Below are 10,080 nucleotides of genomic sequence, written 5' to 3' on the forward strand. Positions count from 1 at the left end.
AGACAGAAAGCTGGCCATTGTACCCTTCTCACCCAGCCCAGCCCCCTGAGGATAGGACAGTGCAGGAAAAGGCTGTATTTTCTGGGCAGAGGCCTTTTGCTGGGGCACTGGGAGCACAGACCCAGTATTTTGCTGGGTATTAGCACAGTGCATGGCCAAGGGACTGCCCTCCAGCCTCCTCGAGCACGCAGCAGAGGCAGACACATACACAGGTCAGAATTTATTTCCAAATACCTCATTTATATCATTCTCACATGAAATATTTCTTTTGGAATATAGCCTACACTTAGAAAACAGAAGAGAGTTTTTTTATAAGGCACATCAGATTATAGACTACATAGAGGCATCTCCTCCTCATTTATGCTTGTAAAATACTGGTAATTTTAAAAGTAAGATTTCTAAAACCTAGACCCTGTGTAGCCCCACATAGAGCAGTATCCATAGAGTTATTAGACCTCAGTTTACATACACCTAGTAAAGGGCTATAACAAGTTGTATATAAATCACATCTTCAGAAACAGTCACAGCTGGCTACATTCAAAAGTAATGCTACTCCAGACTATGAAACAGGCTGCTTATAAAGTATAACCTACTGCTTCCAGTTCAGCATGATACCAAGCAGTATGACCTTGCAGAGGAAATTTTGTTATTTTGGTAAATTGAAGCTGCTCAGATTCAAGCCTGTCTCCTCCTCAATCCCACATTTTTGAGCGACCAAGACTGTTTTTTACAGGGAAGCAAAGCACCCAGGAGAAATCTAGCTTTGTTTTTCGCCAAGATGTTGGCATGACTGCGTATCTGAAATCCCGTCAAAGCATTTGAGTAAGAAATATAAAGGCTCAGATGTTAACTTCAGGACTACTAAACATTAAACCATTACCAACCAGATGCAACCAAGTCAAATGCATCCAGTTTCTGTGCTATGGAAACTGTTTTTCCAGGCTCTTCCAGTGCAGAAGCCAACATATTTTTATTGAAATAGGCCCAAGATAAAGATTTCCATTCCATTTTCAAGTTTTCAGTGATGGAACACTACCCATTTTGCACTCACTCTTCTGTAGAGAAGGAAAAAATACTGTCTGTGGAGCCTATGCCAATAAGCCAGAATCCATTTACATAGTGTCATTTTCCTTAATGGGCCAGGAGGTAAACTGTGGTCAGCTTTATCAACTCACATGGCCCCCACAAGTTCTTTGTATCAAACATTGATTCATTTCTGATGAAAAAAGGTTCTGGCCTTCTGTCACCACAGTTCAGTTTAAGACTAAGGAAAAGGTCACTTCAAGGCTAGGGCCAAAGGGAAAAAAACAGAAGTATAATTTGATCTTGAACTATCTAGGGGAGGGAAAAAAGTAATTGTGGCCATAAAAAAAGGCAGACAGACAGCACAAACTAAATGTCCTCTGCAGAACAGGTTTAAATACTGATCCTTGCAGAGAGTCCCATTATCATTCGGGTCTCTTGAACTCACTAGAACTGCAATTAGGCTTAGAGTTCAGTAGGAACTAGATTCAGTCAGAGAACAGGTCACACTCAGCTCTATGTTGATCCCTCAGCTACATTTTAGGCACATTTCAATTAATCTGTTGGACTGATCTGGGGAAAAAAAAAAAAAAAGAATCATCAGTTACATTTTGGGGATGGCCTCAGACAATTTCACAACTATGAGCATGGATAAGATTCAACCAGAAGTGACTATTGCCTTTAGAAGGGAAACATTAACTTGGTTGGAAATAGCATCGGGAAAGGGACACAGCAGCCTCAGTTTCTAGAGTCCAGCTTGTTATAAATCTCAATTTGCCTGATTTGTTATTTGTTTAGCAGCCTTAAAAGGTAAAATGGGGCATCCTGGAATTCTTGGCTGTAGACTTAAAACCAGATGCGGTTTATATGGTGCTGCACAGGTATTTGTTACATCGTTTAAAAAAAAAAAAAAATTAAAATCCCAACACAACAGTATTTACATTCCTTTGAGCTGAAATAGATGAACTGTCGTCATGTCTGCAAAAACACAGAGGAAACTGCCACTGCTCGAGGTAGCGAGTTAAAAGCTTGGTCATGTTTTTGGGCTTCCACTCGGCTTCCTGGGAAAGGCAGGGGAAGGAGGACAGAAAGGACTTTCTGAAAGTCAGGAGGGAACAAATGAGATGTCAGCTCCATAAGGGATTAGGTTCCCTCACCACACGCTGAAGGTATACCCATGACCTTTTTAACCATGGCATTTGCGTATAGATTACACCTCTTGCATACCCTTTTAAAAGTGATCCCTAAGAGCACTGGCTTGGGAAGACACAAAGAGAGCAGGAGTGGGGTTTTAAAGCTACAAATGTCAGTTAGGAGGCACAGTGTTATTTTTCCTTTTGATCGTCCACGTACAGAGCTCTACATTTCCACCGTTGCTTGTGCGTTCCTCCTGCAAAGCCCTGGCAGTGAAGGCCTCTGTTGTGCTCCGCCCCATCACATACACCTTACAACAGAAGAAGTTGAATCCTTTGGACAAATCCTTCTATGCTCACAGACACATGGTGCTTTTTTTTCTCCTTAATGAGAAGGTCTGGTCACAAAACTGGGTGCCAGACCTGATATATAGCAATTATTTAACTAAGAATCCTTCTGCAATCCTCAAAAGGGCAACTGAGTCATCCAGTAGCAACATATACACATACATACAGATCTACACTATACACTCAAGACGACACAAATTGAAATTTCAGCTAATATAGCCTCTATTGATTTCCTCAGAGCAGCACTCAGGTCCTTGCAGCCCCTATACAAAACAGCAGTATTTTTTCCACCAGGATTTGGAGAGGTTTTTCATCTTGTCTGGAGTCCTGCATTTGGATTTCTTTGGTTGCTGCTGGGTATCCGAGTACTGAATGCCAGCCACGATGGCTGCATCAAAGACCTCCTTGAGGTTTTTCTGAGTCAAAGCGGAGCACTCGATGTAGGACGCGGCTTTTATTTCCTCAGCACACAGCTTTGCAGCCTCCTCCGAGACTGGCTTTTCTTTGCACTTGTCCAGCTCGATGAGAACTTTGACATCCTCCCGGAGGTCTGACTGTGTCCCAACCAGGATAATGGGTGCCTTGGGGCAGTGGCAGCGAATTTCAGGAACCCACTTCTCACTCACGTTCTGGAAGGACGAAGGGCTCACCACGCTGAAGCACAGCAGGAAGATGTCCGTGTTCGTGTAGCACAGAGGCCTGAGCTTGTCAAATTCATCCTGCACAGAACAAAACTGTGTTAGCACTCCACAGAAAGAGCAGCTCTAGCCTGCCCTGAGCCTTGGTGAAACTGAGGACCACCTGCCAATGCCATCTTGACAGGCACCCCAAAATGAACATCCAGACCACTCAGCAAGGTGTGACCCAAGCAGAAGCCACCTGTACCCAGCCTGAGGTCTTGTGGCTGCCAGCCAGCAGGCACCCTGCCACCATCAGGCACACAGGACAAAGGTGGTGGCTTCCCCGCGTACCTGAGATTTTCCAACTAATGCTGCAGGTTATTTCAAGTGCTTAAATATTTCCTCTGCTCTTTGTACACAGGCCTCTGCCTTACTTCAGCAAAGAAGCAAAGCTGCGGGAAGCGGTTACGGCACAGAAAGCCACAAACTGAAGAGGGAGAGAGCACTTTCTCCAGACCCACCTCTTCCAGGGTGAGTCAGTGAGCAGCTCTGGAGGAGCACCATGTACCTCAAAGCTGTTCTGCTGACAGACCTGGGCAAGGGCAAAGAAGATATGCAGCAGCATGTGTACCTTTCTGAGTACCTTTCCTGGAGTCGGCTTTCAAACTGGTAACTACTTAGCAACATCCTCCAGGATATGGGAATAATTTCCCTGCCATTGTGCCCAGGGATTTAAATCTGATGGGAGGAATAATGACTTACAATGTGCAGGCTTAACATGCCAATGGCATAGAGTAAGAGCTTTACCTTTCCCTCCCACCCATGCCACATCAAACAAACTGCACACGGGCCTCCCAGCACTACCCTTCTGGTTTTTTTTTTTCTTTTTATGCAAACTCCAGCAAAGCAAGGCCCTTTTTCAGCTTCAGGACGCAGCCACAAGAAAGTGAAACACCTCATGGTAACAAAGGTGTGCTGATCCTCATGGAAGAATGCAGCTAGAAGCAAGGGTTACTCCAGGCAGGCAGGCAGGCAGGCTGCTTTTATGCTGACAGCAGGATAAAACCAGGGTAGCAGCCTGAACAGGTAGGATTTGCCTCAGCGGCAGTGACGTTTAATTAAAATGGACCATGTTCTCAAATGCTTGGAATTGAAAAGGCACAGAAACATAAAGCTGAATATATCTCTCAGTTTACTGATGAATTGCGAGTTGCATGTTAATTTTTGAGATGTGAAATTTTGCTTTAAAGCCTCTGGAGACCCAGGATATGCAGTTTAAAGCCCTCTGGAAGCCTCAGAAATCTTGTTCTGCTCAAATGAATTTTTTTGCAGCAGTATCTCTGAGAGAGATAGACAATTATAAAACACCAGTCAAAAAAGTAACATTCATTAGCTCTCTTGATTCTCAGATTGAGCCTCAGAGGAAACCAAGCTCTTACCACTCGGCTCAAGAAAAGCCCGACATTTACTGAGATGCTGCTCTGAACAACAGGGCTGGTTTGCAGAAAGGTACCTTGCCATGTAATTCCCTCTTCTTGCTACATGTGAAACCTCAAAAGGGCTCAATTCAATGGCTTTGGAAGCAAACCCTAGATCTGAAGGGTTTTTACTAAGATGAAACAGTTCCCTTTATATCCTAAGTACACTTCAGCCATTTCAATGGTAGGTACATGGCCTGCAGGGATTCTACACCTCTTCGGGCTAGTGATGCTGAAACAGAATTTCCCGCTCCCTGGAGTGCTTTCTTTAGCTCCAGATTTCAGCAGCCATCTCCCAGCAGCAGTTCTATCAAAGTATCCAGCCAGGAATCTTTTACTCAGGACAATTTCTGTCAGTTTAGATAACCCCTTCATTTTAAAGGCAGTTACTTTACTCATCCCAGCTGCACTTGGGCCACCAGAGCAAACACCTTAACCATTAAGGGCAGGGAAGGCAAGGGGTGACAGGACCTGTTAATCCTTCCTGCAGCTTGCAGCTGCATTTCCACAGGCACTGCATGTCCACAGCCTGTCATCCGATGGCAATTTCACCTGCCATGCTCTGCATATGAACATGCACAGCCAAGACTGTTGCAGTACCACCCCATCTCTTCAGTAGGATGCAAAATCATGGGACAGTTCTGCTGTTTGACTTCATATCACTACCTGCAAAAGGCTGTTTGTAAGATTTTAGCTCTGCTTTGTAGTGCACACTGCTCTCTACTACTGCATAGTCCTTAAAGCCCCATTCCTAAGTAGGGCACCCAGTTACTACTCATCTAAATAGGTTTGTATGTTAAGACCACTGAGATTTTTCAGCGTGGTTTTGGTGAAGGCATAGACCTAGATCCACAAAGCTGCACAGGACCCTAACTCCCACTGCCTTCAAATGCAGCGAGGTAGCAAAATAATTTTGGCTACTTTTGGTTATCCAGCCTCAATCCCTGGCCAGCAGTGTTGCACACTGCTCAGGGTGGTACAAGCCTGGGTCTTCCAGAAAATCTGAGGCAGCAAGACATGGGCTTTTTTTGTGTATCAGCCAAAGTAGGAGATGAGAGGCATCAGCCACCCTCATCTCTTCAGGTTGCAGATTACAGCAAAGCTCAGCTTTGTGGCAGCAGCACTTTATAAATGGGTGGGAATGGCGAGTACGAAGCCTCCACAGACAACACTCAATAGTACTTTTTTCTCCCTCCAGCTTCTGTCCTTTCAAAAAACACAGTCTCTATCTCTGGACACCTACTGTCTCTCCAAAAACACAGTCTCTATCTCTGGACACCTATAGCTGGGGTTGCTTTGCATGTATATATGCCAAACACCCTAATTCTTAAACCAGCAGTTATTTAGCAAAAATAAAGACGGTTACAACCGCTCAAAGAGAAAACCAGGTGGCCGTTGAATCCCCAATATGTTCAGCCTTTCCAGTCAGGCTAAACAGAGCTGCAGCTTGAGCCAGCAGAGCAGCAGCCTGAGCCCAGCCCCTATATGGTGAAACAGTACGTCCCCCACCCTTCAACAGACAGGCAGAGCAGTGAGTTAAGCAGCAGTGAAAATGACAGCAGATAACAACATGATCAAACACTGGGAATACTTTCAAATCCATGAAGTCATTTGCAGGACTACTTTGCGCAACAGCAACAACTTCTCCCCTCCCGCTGTCACTTAAATCAAGAAAGTGGCTCCACTGACCTGACCAGCTGTGTCACAGAGCTGAAGTCTCACTGGCTTCCCATCGACAGACACAACAGCTTTTGGAGAGAAAGGAGGGAGGGGGGGAAAACGATGGTGAATTCAATTTTACATGTTTTCCGTTTAAAAAAATTTTTTTAAAAAGGAAGATTTACCATCCCTCAGCTCTAATAGCCCTTTCTTCAATTATTTCAGATTTAACAACTTAGCAGAGCTGGAAGGGAGCCCGTCGCTAACACAAGGGCGCACACAAGCTAGCCCTTCAGAGCTTTCCAATTCATTTTACTACAAGAGATGAGTTAGGCAGTGACGGCACAAGTCCTCCGCAGGCAGCGCGGAGAGCGAGCCCAGCAATCTGGGATATTCTCCCGCTAGAGGGGTTTAGATTTATTTCCTCTTACAAATTCAGCACGCCCGGGACACGAAAAGCCCCCGCTGAACCGCAGAGAAACCCCTGGACTTCCCCCTTTGTAATGGGGAGACAAGGCGAGGATTTAAACCTGCCCTTTAGGCGCTTCCCACGTCCCCGAGAGCGCTAAGCTCTCCACCAGAGGGTTCCCAATTAAAGCCCGGCTCTGGCCGCGCGGCCGGGCATGACACCCGCTGCCAGCCTGGCTCCGTTACACCGGAGACCGGCCGGTGCAGCTGGCTGCGATGGCAGCCTGACAAGCTCGGTCCTGCTTTGTAGAGTCCTGCTCCCCATAAATCCATAATGAAATCACCGAACCTGGACATCGCGCCCCCTCCGTGCAGCGCAGCCACAGCCCCGGGAGCGGCACGCTCCCCAGGACGGCAGAACCCCCTCCCGCCGCCTCGGTGCCCGTAGCCGCCCCGGTCACTTACCGGAGAAGTTGTCGAAGGCGGTGGGGATGTACTCGGTGGGGTACCCGTTCGTGGTGTAGCTCACCACCAGGCTGGTCTTCCCCACCGCGCCGTCCCCCACCAGAACGCACTTGATGCTGCGCCGCGGCTCAGACCCCACTCCGGCCCCGGCTCCGGCCACGGCCCCGGACCCCGCCGCCCGGCAGCGGCCGCCCAGCGCCGCTCCCAGCGCCGCCGCCGCCCGCCCGCTGCGCACCCTGCGCGGGGGCACCGGCGGCACCTCGCAGCCGCCCGGCGGCACCGGCTTGCTGATGTATCCCGCCTCGCCCTCCTGCTGCGGCGGCATCCGCGCGGCCACGCAGAGCCCCGCGGCCCGGGGGGCGGCGCGCTGCCCGGGGCCGCCGACCGGGGGGCGGCGGGGCGCGGCGGCGGCGGCGGGAGAGCGGTGCGGGGCCCCGGCGGGCCGGCAGGAGCGGCGCGACCGCCGCGAAGCCAGCCCCGGCGGCGCTGGCGGTTCCCGGGCGCGGGAGGTGGCGGCGGCTCCCGGCGCGGCGGCGGCTCCCGGCGGCTCTGCTACCGCCGCGCCCCGCGCGCCAGAGTCCCGGCCGCCGGCCCCGCGCCGCCGCGTGACATCGCCGGCGCGGGGAGGAGCCGGCGCCGCGCGGCCCGGCCCGGCACGGCCGCCAGGTGGCGCCGCAGAGCCCCGCCCCGCACTCACCGACTGCAGCGGGCGGGCAGAGGGGGAGGGCCCCGCCGTGCGGGCGCGCCCCTCCTTGGCCCCCTCGCCCTGCCGCGCAGCGCCATTGGCTGGCTTCGACGGAGGGGGCGGTGCCGCCCGTCGGGGCTCGCGGAGCCGCCCGCGGATGCGCCGTGAGGGTCCGATCGGCTCTGCCGGGCAGCGCTCGGCTCGCTGAGGGGAGCGCGTCGCGATTAGCAGGGCGGGAGGGCCCTGGAGTTTCGATGGGTGCTCTCGGCGTATTTGCTGTGGAAGCCGCTGAGTTAGCTCCCACCTGCACGCTTGGGGAGGGGTAAACTGGGCCGTGTTCCGTGGGAAAGGGGGCACCTCATCTTTAGCACGTTTTCAATAATTTGGCCATGGAAAGTTTTGCAGTAAACACTGAAAATGAAAGGCTGAAGAGTAGCCTGGCTCTGTTCTCAATTGGAAACGTTATTAACGCATTTCTTATGGGACCCTTAAATGCACCATAAAAATACAAACCACACCACCTGGAGAATCTGGGGTGCCTCATTTGACAGGCAGCAAGTGCATATAATAACTGAACTTACCCAAATCGGTATTGAGAGGTCTATGGCAGAGTTGCGATTTCAGTTTACCATTTTTAGCGCCACTGAGTTGCCAGTGGGTCCCGAAGTGCTGCTTCCCCAATTCCCTCGGTGAAGTGGAAACCCATGTGAGGCAGCGCGTGCCTGCCGTCCCGTCTGTATTTCCCATGGTCACTGGAGCTGACATCGTCCTGCTCCTTTAAATCCTGGAGTGGTGTGGTCTAGCCACCAAAGGCCCTGCAAAGGCTCACGTCTCATGGAAAAAGCACCCTGTACAGCTGATCTTTTCCTAAGTGGCCTGGCCTCTTCCATGGGAAGAGTCGCTGTGGCTCTCCATAGGGCTGTGGCTCTTTTGCATATAGACACGTTGGACATTCCGAAGCAGGGCCAAAGCCAAGGTTCTGCCTGGCTGAAAGCAGCTGCAAAACCCCCCGGCTGGATACACTGTGTGTGCAATTGAAGGTGTAGGAAAAAGCCATGTCCCTGGAGCGCCATGCAAGCTCAGCAGCACCTACTCCCTGCAGGGAGCACAGCCAGGCAGGGATGGAGCACAGCAACCAGCAGAGCATGGAGGCACAGTGTGATCCTCATGCTCAACACCCATAGGGGCCATTGACCCTCCTGTGGGACATGCCAGGCCTGCAGAATTACCTTCTCTTAAATGAACAAAGATGGTGCTATCACATATGGCATTAGCCCCAGAGAGAGCCATCACAGGGCACCCAGCTACAACCAAATCCAGCTTCCCATTGGGTGCTTTCATACATTTATCCCTCTGTGATGAAGCCTGTGAGAGATCACCCAGACAGCTGAGCTCTGCCAAGGTAGAAGGACTGGAGCAGGAGCCTGCCTGCACTCAGGCTTATACTAAAATAACTGAAATGGCTTAATTCATACCTTTGATTATTTTGGTACAAGTCCTCATGGGGAAGCCAAAGTTAGAACAAAAGCATTCTATTTTAATTTGGTGTAATTATAGCCTGTCTACCTAGAAAAGCCAAATTGCTTTAGTAATGCTACTGCAGCTAATTCCCTAGAGTATGCATGCAGTTGTGCTGGGATAATGTCAGTTTGGCTTATTCTCGTGGGAAAAGGGAAAAACATTATGTGTGCATTGCAGGCTCTTTTTGCAAATAGCTGCAGCTGGTTGAAGGGTTACAGCCATGTCAGCTTGTTGCCACACTTGTTCTTGGGTTTGCTGCCTCCATAACAGAGCCATTACAGCAAGTGTGCTCCACAGCCACCTGGCTGCAAAATCACAGTGTTTAATTCGGTATTAGGTGCCTTCAGCCCTGCAGGTGTTCCCCTGAAAGGCCTGAGATTACTGGGTGGCTGCTGTGCTGTCATGGTGAGGGCGTTCAGGGCTATCTGTGCTGTGGAAACATCTTGAATGGCAATGCTGTTTCAACAGTATAAGCTCAGTATTAGAGTGATGCAGGTGACAAATCACATCCCTGATCAAAGTCAGGTACCAACCCCAATAACCAAAATTGCCATATGTTCTCCTTTTCCTTAAAGTGAGACAAAAGGAAAATTGATTAATTGCACAGAGGCTTGTGTCCCTACTTCTGAATTGAAAACAAGTCACTTTTCTGTGAAACTCTGAAAGTAGTCAGGATCTGCTTAAAACAAGGAATATCTTTAGTCATTTCAGGTGAACTGCATGGAGTATGGGGACTGGAT

At 49.8% G+C, this 10,080-nt stretch overlaps 1 protein-coding gene across 1 annotated transcript; it reads right to left on the bottom strand.

The window, feature by feature from the left end:
- Positions 1-207: 207 nt before the first annotated feature.
- RHOU (ras homolog family member U) lies at positions 208-7,486 on the bottom strand. Its single transcript, XM_059841597.1, has 3 exons — positions 7,135-7,486; positions 6,292-6,350; positions 208-3,223 (listed from the first exon to the last, which is right to left on the bottom strand). The coding sequence occupies exons 1-3, from the start codon at positions 7,457-7,459 to the stop codon at positions 2,768-2,770; spliced, it is 840 nt and encodes a 279-aa protein (XP_059697580.1). The 5' UTR covers positions 7,460-7,486; the 3' UTR covers positions 208-2,767.
- Positions 7,487-10,080: the final 2,594 nt, after the last annotated feature.

Source organism: Haemorhous mexicanus, chromosome 3 (genome assembly GCF_027477595.1).
Source record: "Haemorhous mexicanus isolate bHaeMex1 chromosome 3, bHaeMex1.pri, whole genome shotgun sequence".
NCBI classification, from domain to species: domain Eukaryota; kingdom Metazoa; phylum Chordata; class Aves; order Passeriformes; family Fringillidae; genus Haemorhous; species Haemorhous mexicanus.

Coding starts and splice junctions, on each gene's coding strand:
- RHOU (XM_059841597.1), bottom strand. CDS start 7,459: ATGCCGCCGCAGCAGGAGGGCGAGGCGGGATACATCAGCAAGCCGGTG. Junction 6,351..7,134: donor CGCCTTCGACAACTTCTCCG/GTAAGTGACCGG, acceptor TCTCTCCAAAAG/CTGTTGTGTCTGTCGATGGG. Junction 3,224..6,291: donor TCTGTGACACAGCTGGTCAG/GTCAGTGGAGCC, acceptor TGTTCTGTGCAG/GATGAATTTGACAAGCTCAG.